Consider the following 21,936-nt stretch of genomic DNA (forward strand, 5'->3'; position numbering starts at 1 on the left):
CTCTATTTGAAAGTTGTATTCCACTCCATTCTACACACACACAGTCCACACCCCATTACACACACACACAGTCAATGTCAGTCCCAACTTTGTAACTTTTAAAGCAGAGAAACAGTTGAATATATGTTGGTACCTGTCCTGCTGTTCCAGCAACCACCAGCCGACTGCTGTATTTACACAGGGAAATCTTCTGGATCCCCAGCCTGGGATCATCACTATAGGGATCAAAGCAGCCAACCTATAATAAGAGGACATCACTGGAAATATTTAACATCTACAGACACTGGTTTGGGTGGGGGGGCGGGCGGGCGGGGGGGTGGGCGGGCGGGGGTGGGGGGAGAAAGAGGAGGTGAAGGGAAGAGAAAGGAATGCAGTACTAGTTCTCCACCACCATTCTCTGCATAGACACCACGTCCAAGCTACTCAAACATCCATCCTTGCATCGACAGATTATGCGCATGCTCGATTACCCCTTTGAACCCTCCACTGTGTAAACCACAAACGTATAATAAAAGCAGAGGTTTTAGCATCTTAATTTTACAAACATCAAGTGTCAGAATTTCTGAATGGTGTTCGATCCGTATACTGGAGGTGAGGTGGGGGGGGGGGGTCAGGGTTTTGCAGATTTTGGTATTGCTACAGAAATGAAGTGCCATTTGCTGAATTGCCCAAGACAGTAACCTGCACCATAGAACTGTGCTTCACCAAAACTGCCAGTGCCTCAACTGGTTTTCTGGTAAACTGGTAAAATCAGACTTCAAGATTCAAAAGATAACTGAATCAAGGGATTAGCCACTTCCCAAGAACCTGCAGTTAAGCATCTTGCAAATCCAAATTTAACAAGCTTCCCTGACGCTGAGTAGGAACTGTTAAGAATGCTTTGGAAAGGCAGTTAAACTGCATTGAGAATCTGCGCAGAAATTAAGTAGTTTCACTGTCTCCATGTCTCACAGTGGGGCCAGATAGGAGCGGATCAATAATCTCAAAGGACCCACAGGATCGAGGAACATTGCACCAGCACAGAATGGGCTTTTTCCAGCTTGTCAGGCGACTTGGCAGAGAGCAATTCCCTGGAGCAATGAATTGTATCGCATTTGTTGCACTGCTTAGCTAACATTCCCACCTACTCCACGTAACTCTGCGAAAACCACAGCGCCTTTTATCAGTTGGCATTGCCAGTTTTAGATGTAGCAACTTCTAGATTGTTCCAGCACAGACAGACCAGTTGGTCCATCAAATCAACATTGATGTTTTCCCTCATGAGCCACCCAGTCTAATCCCGCTCTCCTGCTCACTCCCCGTACATTTAATATTCCACCCAGTCCAATCCTACTCTCCCCCGATCCCTTTAATATCCCACCTCTCCTGCTCACTCCCCATACCCTTTAATATCTCACCCAGTCTAATCCCACTCTCCTGCTCCCTTCCGTTAGTTTCCTGTCCACCCTCCTTTCATGATGATGAATCTCCAGTCAGAGTGGCCAGGCCCAGGAATATCTCAGGCCACTGTACTGGCTGCTAGGAGATGTACCAACATGTGCAAATGGGAGGTTACTACCCATCCCATCGCTAGTCTCCTCCCAGTACATTCCTTCTACACTGTGGATGCGATTGGAAATATTGCACAGGAAGAGAATGCAATCTGCCTCCTACCAACCTCCACTGCACATTATTGCAGTGGGAAATGTTACAAACAGCAATCAATAACAATCAATTTTTGTCGTAAAAACCCATCTGGTTCACTCATGTCCTTTAGGGAAGGAAACCTGCCGTCCTTACCCGGTCCGGCCTATATGTGACTCCAGACCCACAGCAATGTGGTTGATTCTTAATTGCCCTCTGAAATGGCCTAGCAAGCCACTCAGTCATACAATCTCGCTACGGAAAGTCACGATAAGAATAAAACCGGACGGACCACCCGGCATTGGACCACGAGGCAACGGACATGACAAAGGCAAAACTAACCCAGTCAACCCTGCAAAGTCCTCCTCACTAACATCTGGGGACTTGTGCCAAAATTGGGAGAGCTGTCCCACAGATTAGTCAAGCAACAACCTGACATAGCTATACTCACAGAATCAACCCTTTCAGCCAACGTCCCAGACTCTTCCATCAACATCCCTGGGTATGTCCTGTCCCACTGGCAGGACAGACCCACCAGAGGTGGCGGTACAGTGATATACAGTCAGGAGGGAGTGGCCCTGGGAGTCCTCAACATTGACTCCGGACCCCATGAAATCTCATGGCATCAGGTCAAATATGGGCAAGGAAACCTCCTGATTACCACCTACCGCCCTCCCTCAGCTGATGAATCAGTCCTCCTCCATGTTGAACACCACTTGGAGGAAGCACTGAAGGTAGCAAGGGCACAGAATGTACTCTGGGTGGGGGACTTCAATGTCCATCACCAAGAGTGGCTTGGTGGCACCACTACTGACCGAGCTGGCTGAGTCCTGAAGGACATAGTTGCCAGACTGGGCCTGCGGCAGGTGGTGAGTGAATCAATAGGAGAGAAAAACCTACTTACCTCGTCCTCACCAATCTACCTGTCGCAGATGCATCTGTCCATGACAGTATTGGTAGGAGTGACCACCGCACAGTCCTTGTGAAGACGGGACTTTGTCTCCACACCGAGGACACCATCCAACATGTTGTATGGCACTACCACTGTGCTAAATAGGATAGATTGAGAACAGATCTAGCAGCTCAAAACTGGGCATCCATGAGGTGCCGTGGGCCATCAGCAGCAGCAGAATTGTATTCCAGCACAATCTGTAACCTCATGGCCCGGCATATTCCTCACTCTACCATTACCAACAAGCCAAGGGATCAACCCTGGTTCAATGAGGAGTGTAGAAGAGCATGCCAGAAGAAGCAGCAGACGTACCTAAAAATGAGGTGCCAACTTGGTGAAGCTACAACTCAGGATTACATGCATGCTAAACAGCGGAAGCAACATGCTATAGACAGAGCTAAGTGATTCCACAACCAACGGATCAGATCTCAGCTCTGCAGTCCTGCCACATCCAGTTGTGAATGGTGGTGGACAATTAAACAACTAGCGGAAGGAGGAGGCTCTGTAAACATCCCCATCCTCAATGATAGCAGAGTCCAGCACGTGAGTGCAAAAGACAAGGATGAGGCGTTTGCAACCATCTTTAGTCAGAAGTGCCGAGTGGATGATCCATCTCGGCCTCCTCCCGATATCCCCACCATCACAGAAGCCAGTCTTCAGCCATTCTATTCACTCCACATGGTATCAAGAAACGGCTGAGTGCACTGGATACAGCAAAGGCTTTGGGCCTCGACAACATCTCGGCTGTAGTGCTGAAAGACTTGTGCTCCAGAACTAGCCACAACTCTAGTCAAACTGTTCCAGTACAGCTACAGCACTGGCATCTACCCGACAATGTGGAAAATTGCCCAGGGATGTCCTGTCCACAAAAAGCAGGACAAATCCAATCCGGTCAATTACCGCCCCATCAGTCTACTCTCAATCATCAGCAAAGTGATGGAAGACGTCTTTAACAGTGCTATCAAGCGGTAATTACTCACCAATAACCTGCTCACCGATGCTCAGTTTGGGTTCCGCCAGGACCACTCGGCTCCAGACCTCATTACAGCCTTGGTCCAAACATGGACAAAAGAGCTGAATTCCAGAGGTGAGGAGAGAGTGACTGCCCTTGACATCAAGGCAGCATTTGATAGAGTGTGGCACCAAGGAGCCCTGGTAAAACTGAAGTCAATGGGAATCAAGGGGAAAACTCTCCAGTGGCCAGAGTCATACCTCGCACAAAGGAAGATGGTAGTGGTTGTTGGAGGCCAATCATCTCAGCCCCAGGACATTGCTGCAGGAGTTCCTCGGGGCAGTGTCCTAGGCCCAACCATCTTCAGCCGCTTCATCAATGACCTTCCCTCCATCATAAGGTCAGAAATGGGGATGTTCGATGATGACTGCAGAGTTCAGTTCCATTCGCAACCCCTCAGATAATGATGCAGTCCGTGCCTGCGTGCAGCAAGACCTAGACAACATCCAGGCTTGGGCTGATAAGTGGCAAGTAACATTTGCGCCAGATAAGTGCCAGGCACTGACCATCTCCAACAAGAGAGAGTCTAACCACCTCCCCTTGACATTCAACGGCATTACCATCGGCGAATCCCCCACCATCAACATCCTAGGGTCACCATTGACCAGAAACTTAACTGGACCAGCCACATAAGTACTATGGCTACAAGAGCAGGTCAGAGGCTGGGTATTCTTCAGCGTGTGACTCACCTCCTGACTCCCCAAAGCCTTTCCACCATCTACAAGGCACAAGTCAGGAGTGTGATGGAATACTCTCCACTTGCCTGGATGAGTGCAGCTCCAACAACACTCAAGAAGCTCGACACCATCCAGAACAAAGCAGCACGCTTGATTGGCACCCCATCCACCACTGGCGCACTGTGGCTGACTGTGTACCATCCAGAAGATGCACTGCAGCAACTCACCAAGGCTTCTTCAACAGCACCTCCCAAACCCGCGACCTCTACTACTTAGAAGGATACGGGCGGCAGGCACATGTGAACAACACCACCTGCACGTTCCCCTCCAAGGTCACATACCATCCCGACTTGGAAATATATCGCTGTTCCTTCATCGTCGCTGGGTCAAAATCCTGGAACTCCCTTCCTAACAGCATTGTAGGAGAACCTTCACCACACAGATTGCAGTGGTTAAAGGCAGCGGCTCACCACGATCTTCTCAAGGGCAATTAGGGATGGGCAATAAATGCTGGTCTTGCCAGCGATGCCCACATCCCAAGAACAAATAAAAAAAACCCTTGAAGTCCCACTGCGCCTGCACTCCACAAAACGACCCGTTGCTGAACCAGATAATGTTACCTTGCGGAACGGAGGCCACTCCTCCTCCCCAGACTGTGTAAAACTCTCGTTATGGTCTGCGTCCGTCTGGAAAATATTTGCCGTGGTCAGTTTATAAAGAGGTTTCAGCGACACACCAGATGCATCCCAGAACGTCACTGTTCCATCCTCATGCCTAAGAGCAAATGGGGCAATGAGTAAACACAGTCCTCGTGCGATGGTCATACTGACTGTTCATCCAAGATAAAGATCAAATGAACCAGCAGAAATTGGCAATTTATTTTCTATCTTCTCTTTCCCTCCCCCCACCCCACTAAAATTCCTTCCTTATTTTTCCCAGTACCAGGTTAAACCAGTGCAGTGATGCACAAGATTCCCTGAGCCTCATTTATAAACAAAAGCCTGGCACTTCCCCAAACAGCACAGCAGCTCACAGCCAGGTCAACGGCACTTACCCCAGAGGCACAGGAGCAAGTCACTTGACAAACCTGTTTAATAACTTCCCCCCCCATTGGTCATGCTGCATCACTGAGGTGCACAGTGACTGGTGGGAAAGGCACCATTGTCAGCTGGCCTGGAGGGAACACTTTTCAAATCTTTATATCGTTTACAGCCATAATCTGGCATTGAAGGGCTTTTAAATAACTAACATAGCAAATCATGACAGGACTTAACATCGGGGAGCATTTTTCTTTCCAATGCTTTTAATGGAGACATCAGTTGACCGTTATTCACTGCAGGTTAGGGTTATGATTGGCTTTCGCACCCCTCGGCTGGGCTGAGCAACAAACTAGGCAGTGTTATTGCTCGTCACATAATATCCAATAAGAATTAATGTGCTCATACAAGAATGGCCACTGGGGCAATGTCAGCACCTTCAAAGCTCCAGGGGAGATGGAGAGGAGAGAGAAAATTACAAAAAGGGAAACAGGCCAGGAACAAACAAAGCAGACCTGAAAGACCAACGACAACACCAGTTTGCTTCATTTAAGGATTTGAATAGCAATTCCCAAAGACAAATATAAAATTAAACAAACAGGCATGAAAAATCTCTTACCCCGTTAACAGAAGTCCCTTATGGACTGGTTCTGGAGCCAGATTCTTCCCGCCATTAATTGGCCACTCCTAAATAATATAGAATGGCATTAAAAACACGTAAAATAAAAGTGGAAACAATCTCATCCAATAAATCAATTACAACTAGTTGCAACGTGCAGGTTTAAAAAAAAGGGACACTGAATATATTCCTCCAAACAAAAATACAGAACATGCTGTAATTCCATAGCATAGGAATGGAATTCTATATTCAACCATAAACCAGTGAGACCTCCCAGTCTTTCTGTATTCCTAGCAAACCTGGGGGAAGTCCGTCCAGTTATTTCCAGCTGCCATTTGCGAAACCAGCTAACACTTTTTAAAGAAAAAATATACTGGTTTGTAGTAGTTAGTCTGGGCATTGAGTGCTCAAATTATCTTTGGACATGTGAGGCTATTACAGTAACGAGATCAGCAGGACAATGAAGAGTTCTTGCATGGCCAAATGAACTTGCAGATCAGTTACTCACCACCGTTGAATGCTGGGGGTTCTGTTGCTTCCCTGCACAGATGAGCTTCTCCCAGAGCTTGACTGGGACGTTGGAAATGTGATAGGAACAAGTGATGGCAGAGGAATGAAGTGGTGAGAGGTACGGCGGAGTAATTGTAGGCCAGCCTGCAGTCTGTAGGTCCACTGCCACCAGCTCTTCCTCCACCAGCACCAGGAGTGCTCTGGGATTATCCAACTCTGCTTAAGGCAAACAAAACAAGTGCTTCAAAACCGCCATCTGCATTCGCACGGAATATACAAAGAAAAGATGATATGTCACCAACAGTTTACAAGTTGTGTTCTGTCCAACTGTGCTTCTAAATATGAAGTTATAATTAATAAATGAAATTTGTTGGCCAGGGGCTGCAGAAACTACTGAGTTTATTCCAAACTGCTGACACACAGGCAAAAGCAACTTTTGAACTGAAGTAACCTGAGTTCAGTTGCTGGCCTGAGCTGGCTGGAACCAGTTTGAATTAACTAAGTTTTGTGAAAGACAAAGGAGATGTGATAAGACAAGTCCTTATTTAGAAAAGGAGTAATGAGGTAATGCTACCTAAGTCCTTGGGACAGAGCCAAAGAAGAGAAGACACAGACTAGGCGAGCAAGCCTAAACCAACGGGAGAGAGAGACAGCACAGCTTGAAGAGATAAGATTCGGAATAAGAATGAAGAATCTGGGGCGTGGAGCCAGAGCGAAGACTCCGGAGACCAACCATCGCGGAAGCGGAAGACCCTACGCAGGGACATAGAGACAACGTCGAGAGAGAGAACGGAATGCCTGGCCAGCGTCAGCTCTCCTTTCCGGGTAATATAATATCCTTTATATTCTGTGACCACTCAGGGAGTGTCAGAGAAACCTAGTGGGTGTGCGTTTAGATCCTAGTTTGGGTATAAAACTGTATAACCTGGTACAAACTGCATGTCTATATCTAACCAGATGTATAAGCTATATGTATATGATCTAACGGTGTGAATAAAGCAAATTGAGAGTTGAGAGAGAATTGACTCTTCTCTTTGTACTAAGCCAATAACCGTAACCGGTGACCTCCAGTCAACAAATTCCAACTTCAAGTCACCAAACTTTCAGCTTTGGCCGATAACAGATCCTTTACTAAATACTCTGACATAAGACGCTATAAATGACCGTAATCTAGAATGCCTGTGGGAAAAATATCCCTCTAATTTATATTAAAAATGCACAATGCAATATCTTTCCTTCCAATTGAGGATACTGGGTTTTCCAGGCCAGTTACTGAAACACAACATTCCTGTGTTTAGCCTAGATTTCCAGTATTCTCCTTGTTCCCATTGAATTCCTCATGACATCCTGGGGAGGACTCTCCGCACCATGGGGGAAATCTGGTTTCCATTCACCCTCACGCAGCCTCTTCACAGCAGCATGTGGGACCCCACGGCCCAGGAGCAGGCAAACAATCCATTCCACACCAAGGTACCAACTCCTTTAAAGTGGAGCACAATCCATCACCGGCTCCTCCTCAGCTCTCCCCCCACCCAAAGAATAGGATATTGGGCACCAAATTACACCCAAGTAAGAGAGATCATTACCTTGCTCGGGGTCTATATTATGCACTGTAAAGAAGTCTATGACACGAGAGGTGAAGTCCAGGGTGACCTGGGCCTTGCCCTGCATTATGGTGATGCAATGCCTATCCCCATAGCTGGCTCTTGGCATTCCACCACTGAAGATTACAAAAGGACTCCTAGAGAGAAGCAAATAAAAAAATTAAACAAAAAGATGGCATAGGGCATCTCCCAAACTCATGCACCCATCCCAATAACAATTTATATAGCGCCTTTAACGTAGTAAAAATTCCCAAGGTGCGTCACAGGAGTGTTACCAAACACAATTTGGCACTGAGCCACATGAGATATTAGGACAGGTGACCAAAAGCTTGGGTGAAAAGGTAGGTTTTAGAATCAGAAATTTACAGCACAGGAAGAGGCTATTCAGCCCATCATGTCTGTGCCGGCCGAAAAAGAGTTATCCAGCCTAATCCCACTTTCCAACTCTTTAGGCTACGGCACTCCAGGTGCATATCCAAGTACATCCAATGCGATGAGAGTTTCTGCCTCTACTACCCTATCAGGCAGTGAGTTCCAGACCCCCACTACACTCTGAAAAAATTTCTCCTCAGCTCCCCTCTAACCCTTCTACCAATTACTTTAAATCTATGCCCCCTGGTTGTTAACCTCTCTGCTAAGGGAAATAGGTCCTTCCTATCCACGCTATCTAGGCCCCTCATAATTTTACATACCTCAATTAAATGACCCCTCAGCCTCGTCTGTTCCAAAGAAAACAACTCCAGCCTATCCAATCTTTCCTCATAGCTAAAATTCTCCAGCCCTGGCAACATCCTCATAAATCTCCTCTGTACTTTCTCTAGTGCAATCACATCTTTCCTGTATTGTGGTGACCAGAACTATATGCAGTACTCAAGCTGTGGCCTAACTAGTGTTTTATAAAGTTCTAGTATAACCTCCCCGCCCTTATATTCTATGCCTTGGCTAATAAAGGACAGTATCCTGTATGATTTCTTAACCATCTTATCTACTTGTCCTGCTACCTTCAGGGATACATGGACATGCACTCTAAGGTACCTCTGTTCCTCTAGACTTCTCAGTATCCTCCCATTTATTGTGTATTCCCTTGCCTGGTTTGCCCTCCCCAAATGCATTACCTCAGACTTCTCCGGATTGAATGCCATTTGCCACTTTTCTGCTCACCTGACCAATCCAATGATATCATCCTGCAATCTACAGCTTACCTCCTCACTATCAACCACGCGGCCAATTTTTCTATCATCTGCAAACTTCTTGATCGTGCGCCCCACGTTCAAGTCCAAATCATTAACGTATACCACAAAAAGCAAGGGACCGCACTGGAAACAGCCTTCCAGTCACAAAAACACCTTTGCTTCCTGCCACTGAGCCAATTTTGGATCCAACTAGCCACTTTCCCTTGGATCCCATGGGCATTTAATTTTTTGACCAGTCTACCATGTGGGACCTTGTCAAAAGCCTTGCTAAAATCCATGTAGACCACATCAAATGCATTACCCTCATCGACCCTCCTTGTTACCTCCTCAAAAGATTCAATCAATTTAGTCAGACACGACCTTCCCTTAACAAATCCATGCTGACTGTCCTTGATTAATCCGTGACTTTCTAAATGACTATTAATAATTTTAAGGAGCCTCTTAAAAAGGAGAGCGAGGGGTGGAGAGGTTTAGGAAGGGAATTCCAGAGCTTAGGGCCTAGGCAGCTAATTACACAGCTGCCAGCGGTGGAGTGATTAAAATCGGGGAAGCACAAGAGGCCAGAATTGGAGGAGCGCAGAGATCTCGGAGGGTTGTAGGAGGTTACAGAGATAGGAAGGGGCGAAGCCATGGAGGGATTTGAATACAAGGCTGCGATTTTTAAAATTGAGATGTTGCCGGACCAGGAGCCAATGTAGGTCAGCGAGCACAGGGGTAATGGGTGAACGGGACTTGGTGCAAGTTAGGATATGGGCAGCAGAGTTATGGAGGGTGGGAAGCCGGCCAGGAGAGCATTGGAATAGTCAACACTAGAGGTAATAAAGGCATGGATGAGGCTTTCAGCAGCAGATGAGCTGATGCAGGAGCAAAGACAGGCGATGTTATGGAGGTGGAAATAGATGGTCTTGGTGATGGAGCGGATATGTGGGCGGAAGTCCATCTTGGGGTCAAATAGGATGCCACGGTTGCAAATGGTATGGTTCAGCCTCAGACAGTGGCCAGGGAGAGGGATGGAGTTGGTGGCGAGGAACTGAGTTTGCAGCGGGGACCAAAGACAATAGCTTCGATCTTACCAATATTTAGCTGGAGGAAATTTTTGCTTGGACATGCAGTGTGACAAATCAGAGACAGTGGAAGGACCGCGGGAAGTGGTGGTGAGGTCGAGCTGGGTTTGAGGTGTGGTCCTCAAGTCTTCCATCTGTTACACAACAAAGCATGGAACAAGACCAAAATCAAGGCAGCTGCTTCCACAGATCACTCACTCAATCGGTCTCCGGTTCCATCTGTGCTGAGCTAGCTGGGGCAGTGGAGGGAACGTGCAAGGGTTCACAATGTTAGTATCGTGACTCTTTGCAGAAAATGTGCATGTGTGGATGTTAGGCAGGGCCAGGCTTAGTTGGGATGTTCCACCCAGTCACTGCCTAGCCTCAAGCATGAAGAGTGAGCCTATGGGCAGGCAGCAATGTTGAACCATACAGCAGCATGAACCAATCACTTCAGGAGAATTGGCTGATAAAGGGGCAGAAGAACAAACATTTATTCAGCTGCTTAATGCCAGAACAATTGGTCAGCAAAAGCACATGACCGGCCAAAGGAAATATCCATGTTGGCACAGTACTACAATGCAACAGGATACAGGTTCATTCTGTTCCCAATCCCAGGGGAGGAGAGGTGAAACTGTGTGCAAGGGAATGAGAATCAGTCAAAAAAGGTACTTGCCCTGTTTCTGATGTTCGCCAAAGGATTTTGTTGATGGCTTTGCAAGGGAATGGACCTAACGGAGGAAAGAGAAAGTTTATTCAATAAGAAAATGTGCTTAAAAACTAACAACCTAGCAATAATCTAGTAACAGAATCATCCTCAGTGAGGTTTGTGGCAAAGTTCTTGGAGGAGTGCTTTCAAAGTTCTCAGAATAAGGGTAAAAAATTCTCTACCAAAAAGATACTTCATTTCACTGACTATAGCACGGAGTATTTCTAACCCAGCTAGTGCCCCCTCAGCTGGAGAGAAACAAAGCCTCATGTCTGTTCTGAACTATTATGCTCCTAAGCTGTGCAACCCACCCACGCGGAGGCTGTGGGACAGGCAATTACTCACATGGTGCGTCTTTTTTTTTAAAGAAAAGAATTGAGAAGGCAAAGAAAGAAGGTTCGCAGAGCAGGACAGCACAGGTTGAAATAACAAGAACATGAGAAATCAGAAGTAGTGACGAGGTGGTGCCAAACGAGTTAGAAAAGACTACAATCGAAGGAAGGGACAATCACTGTTAAAAAGTTGCACAATTTTTGGGCTCTGGGAAAGAACAAATTAGAACAGACACCATGTAAATGAGTTGTGGTTTTAACAGGGAGAAGAAAACGTGTGTAGTGGGAACTTAGGAGGAACAAGAGGAGTGACCATAGTAAACGGCACCATTATGGAGACGTGCAGTACCGGGTAGATGCATGAGGCAGGGGAGAAGAGGGAAGAGAAATGAAGAGGGCACAAATTTATCCAACCAAAAGTTAAAAATATTGACCCTGGCAGAGCAGAAAAGTTATTTTGCAAGTAATATGGGAAGTCATTATTCAAACTGGCAGAAATAAGTTGTTTTTTTTTTACATGGAGTATTTGATCCACTGGGAACCCTGTAACAAGAGCAGAGTATGAAACACATGCGATGAAGCTGAGTTTGTGGAGCATTCCAATACTTCAAAGCCATTTGGGAAAGCTGAAGGAAATGCCATTGTTCCCCTGTGGCCCTTATCTCAGTGCAATAGGTCCAGAGTCCAATACAGATGAAGACATGCACTTTTCATTAACACGTTCCACAGGCACTCAGCCACCAAAAGCACTTCTCCCCTCATGCGTTCACACTCCCACCAGCAAGCACACAGCGAATGAATCTCGATCCCATGTCAGCATGCTTTTCACACGTGGAGCTCAGCTCATGTTTTCAAAACAGATGTATCTGAGCTACGCAAAGAGATTAAGGAACTTGCCAACTTTGAAATAAACAAAATCAGAAAGTTGGAAGAAAGTCTGGCTGCATTTCTTTTCTGAAAAAAGCACTTGTGGGATAAGTTAGCAGGAAAGGCCACTAAAATGCACAGTATTACGAGGTTTAACAGACAATTAGATATATTTCCACAGAGAAGGCACGGAGGAATATGGTGAGCAGGCAAAAAAAAGCTTTTGGGTTAAGTGGCCATTTCCTTCTCCAAAAAATACTCCTATACCATTGCATGTTTCCACTGCTGATTCCTATCTTAGGCAAAACAAGTTATTTTTTTCAAAACAGTATTTTGCTTCATCAAAAAGCAATAAGCTGCCACATGCAATTACTTACACAATGAGTTCTATACCTAACTAATGTGAAAAGGGGAGTTGTTGAGCAGTCAGGAGTCATGTCTCCACCCTACTTGAGGACAGCGAGTCATGCTGCTTCCAAGCAGTGGTTTCCTTTCCTTGATTTTCTGCCCCCAACAGCTCCTCACTGTAAAACTCACACCTGTCCAAGGCTTCGAATATCACTCACCCGTCCCTGGGGCCAGCGGGGCCCCCGTCCCCCGGCAGGCAGCGGGGCCCCCGTCCCCATCCACTTTCAATGGGAAATATTTAATGTTTTCTTTACCTTCTCCCACTCAGTCTCAATCTAAAAGAACCAAAAACCAGTTTGCACTATATTGTTCTTGCAATGACGCAGGACTTCAATGTAATTTGTGCACTATTCAAGCCTGGAGGAGTTACACAATCTTCCACAAAGTTCCCAATCTCAGGCAGGTGAGCATGACAAATAGACTTGAATGATTAACTTAGCCTCAAAAAAGATCATAACTAGATTTTTATAACGTGCAAAATTGAATGATGTGATTTAAGCATCTTGACCCACTGCACTCACCATAAGGGATGGAGGTGGTGAGGGGCTGGGTCTTGGACCTTGCGCTGTTCACTGACCACACCATATAGCCTCCGTCACTGTGGGAACTCACAAACGTCTTGCTGCTCCTCTCCCAGCTCAGGCTCTCGAGCTGCTATGGGACAACAAGATTCAGTCACCTTCCAGCACCATGCATTTCACAACACTTTGCATCAATTTGGCCTTATTATGACACTCTAATAAACCAATATTGGGGAAAACATAACTCTGTTGGTAAATGCACTGTGGAACCGACCCACACACTGGCTCCCAGCTCTGTGCCAAGTTAACTCATCTCATCCATGATATTCCAGAGTACAACTGGGTTCAACAGTGGGGGCTGGGGGGTTAGGGCAAAAGAAAGGTCTCTTGTACTTAATTTAGTAGTTAGTGGCTTACAAGGGCAGAGGCATTGCTTGATCTGGTTATGAGCAATTAAACAAATCAGGTAGATGAGAGTAAAGAACACAATATGATGAGGTTTAAGATCTAACTAGAAAAGGGAAAAGTCAGTACAAAAACTGGACCAGTTTGGAATAGGGGAGATTTTAGAAGATGGGGAGCGAGCTAGCCAAGGTGAGATGAGGTGGAAGAAATGGGCACACAGGACAGTACAGCATCAGTGGCTTGTCTTAAAAAAAAATTGCAAAGGTGCGGACCAAGTATTATCCATTAATAAAGGAAACTACCAGGAGTTTTAGGATGCCATGGAAAAATAAGGTCAGAACCAATTAAAAGTAGACAAAGAATATAATAATGAAAAAACCAAAAGCAGAAAATAAGACCACTAAGAGGGAGTATGAGTAAAATATTTTAAACAACATTGGAGTGAAGTATTTTACAAGTAAATCAGTAAAGAGAATTGTTAAGTGAGACCTGCGAGAGGAGAGGATTGTCAATTTGTAGATCAAAAAACGGCAGAAATGTGCAAAATATTTTGCACCGGTCTTACTAAAAAGGATAGGAGAGTGAAGGTGGATTATAAAGTGGTTGAGAGTGAGAGGAACCATGTTGTGACGGATAAGGTAGTTAGGCTAAAGGAAGAGGAGTGTCAGGGCCCAACCGAATACATCCTAGGACCCCAGGGAGATGAGGCAGGAAATTATATTTCAGGACTCGAGTGTGGATGGATGGATGCCAGAAGACTGGAGCTGCCAATATATTTTAAAACAGGGAGACAGAGCTGTACCGTTGCAATCTCTGAACGAGGCACCTGGTTCATGCACCAGTGGATTACTCCTCCATTCTTCAACAACAACTTACATTTATATAGCACCTTTAACGTAGTAAAACGTCCTAAGGGGCTTTAATCAGACAAAATTTGTCACTGAACCAAAAGGAGGCGGCATTAGGACAGGTGAACAAAAGCTTGGTCAAATAGGTAGGTTTTAAGGAGAGTCTTAAAAGGAGGTGAGAGGGAGAGAGGTTAAAGGAGGGAATTCCAGAGCTTAGGGCCGAGGTGGCTGAAACTTGAGCTCATCCAAAATTCTGCTGCCCCGTATCCTAACTCGCACCAAGTCCTGTCCACCCATCACCCCTCACCCCTCTGCTCGCTGACCTACATCTCGGTCCACCATCACCTTGAATTTAAAATTCTCATCCTCCTGTTCAAATCCCCCCCCCGGCCTCGCCCTCCCTATCTCTGTAGCCTCCTCCAGCCCTACAACCCTCGGAGAACTCTGCGCTCCTCCATTTCTGGCCCCATGCACATCTCCCATTTCCTTAGCTCCGTCATTGGCGGCCACCAATGATGGAGCTAAGGAAATGGGGGATGTGCATGGGGCCAGAATTGGAGGAGCGCAGAGTTCTCCGAGGGTTGTAGGGCTGGAGGAGGCTACAGAGATAGGGAGGGCGAGGCCGGGGGGGGATTTGAACAGGAGGATGAGAATTTTAAATTCAAGGTGATGGTGGACCGAGATGTAGGTCAGCGAGCAGAGGGGTGAGGGGTGATGGGTGGACAGGACTTGGTGCGAGTTAGGATACGGGGCAGCTGTATTTTGGATGAGCTCAAGTTTCAGAGACACAATAGGGTGGAAAAATTCTCCACCCCAAATTAGAGTGATCAATGTCTAACTACACAGTCTACACCGTAACGGCCAAAAACCAGTGGAACCCAGCTCAAGTGCAACATTCGGCTTCAAAATCAAGTGTTAGCCAGCAATTCTCGTCGGTGCCGCTGTTCCAGTTACCTGGTTGCCCAGAAACAGATTCTCCACAGAGCGTGCACTCTGACCCCACAGTAGCACTAAGCCTCGGCTGTAGCCAATCAGGATCTTGTCTGGATCAGCAGGATGCTCCTGGAGCGATTCAACTGGTCCCAGCGCTTTTCCACACTTGTAATCATCTGGAACACTAACAACGTCCAGGAGATTAAAACCAGCTCACAAAAGATCAACAAGTAAACTCAGCAGCTTACAGATTCAACACAGCAAGGTCCTCCAAGCAGCCTGTTTAGATTGAGGTAAGTGATTCAAGTAGTGCTTATATTTTGGGATTAGTAACTATATTTCATGAGCAGATTTTATACCTCGATACAGAAACTGCATTAAGTAAACGGTGCTTGCAGTCAAGTGGCCAGCACTAATTACCCATAGTAGATCAAACAGCGGGCCAAACACAGCGCGGCCGAGCCACACGGGCCAAACACAGCGCGGCCGAGCCACACGGGCCAAACACAGCGCGGCCGAGCCACACGAGCCAAACACAGCGCGGCCGAGCCACACGAGCCAAACACAGCGCGGCCGAGCCACACGAGCCAAACACAGCGCATTTCACACAGACATATTGTAACAGTTGTGGAAAATTCAACCCACCCACTCCTTCCACTCAGATTTCATCTCTGCCCCAAAGGCCAAGGCTGGGCCACAATGCAGCACTTTGCTAAATGGCCATTCTTCATGCACAAGTCTGCAACATGGAGGATCAATAAGCTGTTCAACTGTGGGGGACATCAGCCAGGCTCAGCCCCATCTTCACCAAATAGCCAGAAATAAGCATTTTGAGCAGGGATCCTGGGTAAGAATCAGGAACCTCTCCCAAACCCAACAAGACTACTTGTAGTGCCTCCCCCACCAGAAATTGGCCAACGGCACAGACGGGCATTCCAGCCTGGGATCTTCCCGGTTTGTTTGACTTAGCTACTCTCACTGCCGTAACCAGCTGAGCCATCGGGGAAAAAAAGAGATTAAATATTTAAACATTAGCAAGATGCACAATATCTGGGAGTTACTAGAAGAGACAAATGTCCACAGCCATTTACAATCGCCACTTGGCTATTGAGCGGGGTTGCCAAGTGGACAATAGGCTCTTCTCCATGAAGAGAATGACCGCAGGCTCTGCCCTTCGCTGGAGGGCGGGATCGCAGCCCCCACAGCTGTCCAGCTCATTGCCCTGCAGGGATGCCAACTTTCCACATTTAAAAAAAAAATTCGTTCATGGGATGTGGGCGTCGCTGGCGAGGCCAGCATTTATTGCCCATCCCTAATTGCCCTCGAGAAGGTGGTGGTGAGCCGCCTTCTTGAACCGCTGCAGTCTGCGTGTTGAAGGTTCTCCCACAGTGCTGTTAGGAAGGGAGTTCCAGGATTTTGACCCAGTGACGATGAAGGAACGGCGCTATATTTCCAAGTCTGGATGGTGCGAGACTTGGAGGGGAACGTGCAGGTGGTGTTGTTCCCATGTACCTGCTGCCCTTGTCCTTCTAGGTGGTAGAGGTCGCGGGTTTGGGAGGTGCTGTCGAAGAAGCCTTGGTGAGCTGCTGCAGTGCATCCTCTGGATAGTACACACTGCAGCCACTGTGCGCCGGTGGTGAAGGGAGTGAATGTTTAGGGTGGCGGATGGGGTGCCAATCAAGCGGGCTACTTTGTCCTGGATGGTGTCGAGCTTCTTGAGTGTTGTTGGAACTGCACTCATCCAGGCAAGTGGAGAGTATTCCATCACACTCCTGACTTATGCCTTGTAGATGGTGGAAAGGCTTTGGGGAGTCAGGAGGTGAGTTACTCGCCGCAGAATACCCAGCCTCTGACCTGCTCTTGTACCCACAGTATTTATATGGCTGGTCCAGTTAACTTTCTGGTCAATGGTGACCCCCAGGATGTTGATGGTGGGAGATTCAGTGATGGTAATGCCATTGAATGTCAAGGGGAGGTGGTTGGACTCTCTCTTGTTGGAGATAGTCATTGCCTGGCACGAATGTTACTTGCCACTTATCAGTCCAAGACTGGATGTTGTCCTGGTCTTGCTGCATGCAGGCATGGACTGCTTCATTATCCGAGGGGTTGCGAATGGAACAGAACACTGCAATCGTCAGCGAACTTCCCCATTTCTGACCTTTATGATGGAGGGAAGGTCATTGATGAAGCAGCTGAAGATGGTTGGGCCTAGGACACTGCCCTGAGGAACTCCTGCGGCTGAGATGGCTGGCCTCCAACAACCACTACCACCTTCCTTTGTGCTAGGTGTGACTCCAGCCACTGAAGTTTTTTCCCCCGATTCCCATTGACTTCAATTTTATTAGGGCTCCTTGGTGCCACACTCAGTCAAATGCTGCCTTGATGTCAAGGGCAGTCACTCTCTCCTCACCTCTGGAATTCAGCTCTTTTGTCCATGTTTGGACCAAGGCTGTAATGAGGTCTGGAGCAGAGTGGTCCTGGCGGAACCCAAACTGAACATCATTGAGCAGGTTATTGGTGAGTAAGTGCCGCTTGATAGCACTGTCGACGACACCTTCCATCACTGTGCTATGATTGACAGTAGACTGATGGGGCAGTAATTGGCCAGATTGGATTTGTCCTGCTCTTTGTGGACAGGACACACCTGGGCAATTTTCCATATTGTCGGGTAGATGCCAATGTTGTAGCTGTACTCGAACAGTTTGGCTAGAGGCATGGTTAGTTCTGGAACACAAGTCTTCAGCACTACAGCCGGGATGTTGTTGGGGCCGTAGCCTTTGCTGCATCCAGTGCACTCGGCCGTTTCTTGATATCACGTGGAGTGAATCGAATTGGCTGAAGACTGGCTTCTGTGATGGTGGGGACATTGGGATGAGGCCGAGATGGATCATCCACTCGGCACTTCTGGCTGAAGATGGTTGCAAACGCTGGACTCTGCCATCATTGAGGATGGGGATGTTTACAGAGCTTCCTCCTTCCATTAGTTGTTTTACTGTCCACCACCATTCACGACTTGATGTGGCAGGACTGCAGAGCTTTGATCAGATCCGTTGGTTGTGGAGTCGCTTAGCTCTCTCTATAACATGTTGCTTCTGCTGTTTAGCATGCATGTAGTCCTGAGTTGTAGCTTCACCACGTTGGCACCTCATTTTTAGGTACGCCTGGTGCTGCTCCTGGCATGCTCTTCTACACTCCTCATTGAACCAGGGTTGATCCCTTGGCTTGTTGGTAATGGTGGAGTGAGGAATATGCTGGGCCATGAAGTTACAGATTGTGCTGGAATACAATTCTGCTGCTGCTGATGGCCCACAGCGCCTCATGGATGCCCAGTTTTGAGCTGCTAGATCTGTTCTGAATCTATCCCATTTAGCACGGTGATAGTGCCACACAACACGCTGGATGGTGTCCTCAGTGCGAAGACGGGACTTTGTCTCCACGAGGACTGTGCGGTGGTCACTCCTACCATCACTGTCATGGACAGATGCATCTGCAACAGATAGATTGGTGAGGACGAGGTCAAGTAGGTTTTTTCCTCGTGTTGGTTCGCTCACCACCTGCCGCAGGCCCAGTTTGGCAGTTATGTCCTTCAGGACTCGGCCAGCTCGGTCAGTAGTGGTACTACCGAGCCACTCTTGGTGATGGACATTGAAGTCCCCCACCCATTTAGTACACAGCAAGTTTTAATTGAACTCGTCTCAATTTTTAAGTTTCCAGGTTCTGCCAGTTTAAAATCCTGTATTTGATAGATTTTTTTATTAGGTAAAGGTATTAAGGGATTATGGAACCAAGGGGGGGTAGATGGAGTTAAGATACAGATCAGCCATGATCTCATTAAGTGGCGGAACAAATTTGAGGAGCTGAATGGCCTCCTCCTGTTCCTATGTGAAGAACATTCCCCAAAATCATTTGCCTGAAAATCTTCCTGAAGAAAGGGAAAAATACCATAATCCAGGAGGTTTTAACTGAGGTATCTGGAGTTTTAAAAAGCTGCTTCGTGCCAATATTCCATATTTACAATTTAAATGAGCAGCATGTCCAAGAACAATTACTGGGATCTCCTGCAGTAAGTAAAAAGGACAAGCTATTTTTCTAGAAAGATAGGAGCAAATGTAATACATGGCCCGTCTTTCACATACATGGTCCTGTAGGCGCTAGGAGACCTCTCCTGTACATGGAGTTTCTTTGGGTCTTGCCAGACGACAATGGGCGTTTATGATTGCTTTCACCCACTCCCTGCTGATCCTGACCCCAGACTCCCCGGGCGTTTGAGGTTGGGGGGGGGGGGGGGGGGGTGGAGGGAGGAGATACAGGGGGGCAGCAAATCAGGAAGATTCTAGGGTTATGTAACCCAAACAAGGGAGCAGTAAACACAATTGGCGACACTGGGTGGCCCTGGAGCAGGGAGTGGGGGGGAAATAGACCAAACAGAAATGGGAGCCGGAGCCTGTGCCACCCGCCCCCCCCCCCCCAGAGCATGGACACAGGATCAGCAAGAAATAGGAGCTGGCACAAACCAGTATATTTAGCCATTAATTCCAACTGAAAATCCTGCAAGAGTATCTGGGACCACATCTGTGGATCTAATATTTTGCGGATGTTTGTATTATTTATAGAAAGTTTCAGTAACAAGGTTAGCAGGTTATAAATTTCATTTATGGAGGTGAAATGGCAATGTAGCTGCAGATCAAATGTTGCACTTACCCACTGAGAGGCTCAAGCAGATCCCACTTTTAACCTTGCAGAAGCCCCTTTTCAAGTTATTCCCAACTCTCTCCCAGCTTAAAACAAATACACTGGAAGGAAGTAAAGCTGGAATTGATGAAATCTGTTTGATTTACTGGCAGTCAGTGCAGTGCATGGTAATTCTGCCAGGAGTCTTTGTCTCGCTGAAGATAATCCAAGACAATGAATTGAAACATCTAGGGACAATTGCAAAACACAGCTCTAGAGATGCTAGTATGATAAACCTTGTTCACTGAGCAATAACCTCAGTTTGGGAAGTTATGCTGATGTTTAATTCTTTTGCGGTGTTCTATACCTGGTCATGCTTGGCCCCTTTTGCAGGTTTATGACTCAATTTCATAGTCAATTCAAGAACCTTTGACAGGAAATTCTAGCATACAGCACAAGATGATGGGGAAATAAGAACATAAGAAATAGGAGCAGGAGTAGGCCATACTGCCCCTCGAGCCTGCTCTGCCATTCAATAAGATCATGGCTGATCTTCAACCTGAACTCCACTTTCCTGCTCGATCCCCTTATCCCTTGATTTCCTTCGCGTCCAAAAATCTATCCACCTCAGCCTTGAATATACTCAATGACTCAGCATCCACCTTTGGGGTAGAGAATTCCAAGTGAAGAAATTCCTCCTCATCTCAGTCTTAAATGGCTGACCCCTTATCCTGTGACTATACCTCCTAGTTCTAGACTCTCCAGCCAAGGGAAACAACCTCTCCACATCTACCCTGTCAAGCCCTCTCAGAATCTTATATGTTTCAATGAAATCACCTCTCATTCTTCTAAGCTCCAGAGTATATGCCCATTCTACTCAATCTCTCCTCATAGGGCAACCCTCTCATCCCAGGAACCAATCTAGTGAATAGAGGAAAAGTTATTGCAACACAGGCAGAGGAACACGTTACTCAAAAACAGTCCCAGTAATTAGATTTAAAACTCCTTGCTCAAATAACCTCATTAAAACTAAATCATTACTGCAGACTGACAACAGCCCAGCTCAGGTGCTCTGTACAAACAAGGGCTCTTGTTCACCAAAATTGAACGAGTGGCTGGGAAGAGAGTGGGGAAAGGAGAAAGGAAAGAGTTTTGGAATGCAGAATATTGGCTGTTTCAAGTGGGCACAGTATAATCAGATTTTGTCCCTGAAACATAAGGGTGAAAGACTGGTTGTTACATGTCTGTCACTGGCAGTGGAAAAAACAAGGGCTTGCATCAAGAATATCATACAAGAAACACTGGCACATTATAGTGCATTGGACTCGTCATTTACCCTTTCGCATATCTGTAGTAATTTGCTCAGTAGATCTAGTGCAATGCTGCGTACTATCTCAGCACCAAAGCATCGTCAGCTTCATTTGGGGATTTCAAAACAGTGAAGGTTATTTTCCCACGGAGAGACAAAGTAGACTTTTATCCCACTGCTGAAAAACAAGCTCAATTTACTATTAACTGCAGTGGGTGCATGAGGTCTGATGAGGTCAGGGCACCATCTTAAATATAGGCCCATAAGTTGCTGATTCTGGAAGTGAATGCCCTTAAGTTGCGAGATTTATTTATTTCAGTAAAGAAGCGATATATTGATGCATGTTCCTAGCTACACAACATACCCTGCCAGCGTCACTGGCCTTCTGCAGAAAGACTACGCCAGGGAATTGCTCTACTGCACCTACACACTTTGCAGAAGCTTGCTGATCTGCCATTTTAGCAATAAACAAAGACAAGCAACTTCAAGACATCAGCCATCAGGTGCTAGTTCCCCCTATCCCCCCTGAAAAGGTAAACCTACCCCAGGAAAATGCCCACACAAGTCATAGGCTCAATTAACCACAAACCATTGTCATCTAAACCCTGTGGGAGTGCGGATGTGAACAAACACCACCGCACCAGCGAGGGGTTTCCAGTCGCC

At 46.8% G+C, this 21,936-nt stretch overlaps 1 protein-coding gene across 2 annotated transcripts in view; it reads right to left on the reverse strand.

The window, feature by feature from the left end:
- llgl1 (LLGL scribble cell polarity complex component 1) overlaps window positions 1–21,936 on the reverse strand; it is a 116,532-nt gene that overhangs the window by 24,274 nt on the left and 70,322 nt on the right. Inside the window, exons 6-13 of one of the 2 annotated variants that reach the window (XM_068003091.1) lie at window positions 15,315–15,477; window positions 13,108–13,240; window positions 10,947–11,001; window positions 8,017–8,171; window positions 6,429–6,646; window positions 5,921–5,988; window positions 4,885–5,038; window positions 134–238 (exon numbers count right to left, since the gene is read on the reverse strand). In XM_068003091.1, the coding sequence (XP_067859192.1) occupies window positions 134–238; window positions 4,885–5,038; window positions 5,921–5,988; window positions 6,429–6,646; window positions 8,017–8,171; window positions 10,947–11,001; window positions 13,108–13,240; window positions 15,315–15,477 (1,051 nt within the window). Of the gene's footprint in view, window positions 1–133; window positions 239–4,884; window positions 5,039–5,920; window positions 5,989–6,428; window positions 6,650–8,016; window positions 8,172–10,946; window positions 11,002–13,107; window positions 13,241–15,314; window positions 15,478–21,936 lie in introns of both variants that reach the window. The other variant, XM_068003090.1, reaches the window with a different exon arrangement.

Source organism: Heptranchias perlo, chromosome 22 (genome assembly GCF_035084215.1).
Source record: "Heptranchias perlo isolate sHepPer1 chromosome 22, sHepPer1.hap1, whole genome shotgun sequence".
NCBI classification, from domain to species: domain Eukaryota; kingdom Metazoa; phylum Chordata; class Chondrichthyes; order Hexanchiformes; family Hexanchidae; genus Heptranchias; species Heptranchias perlo.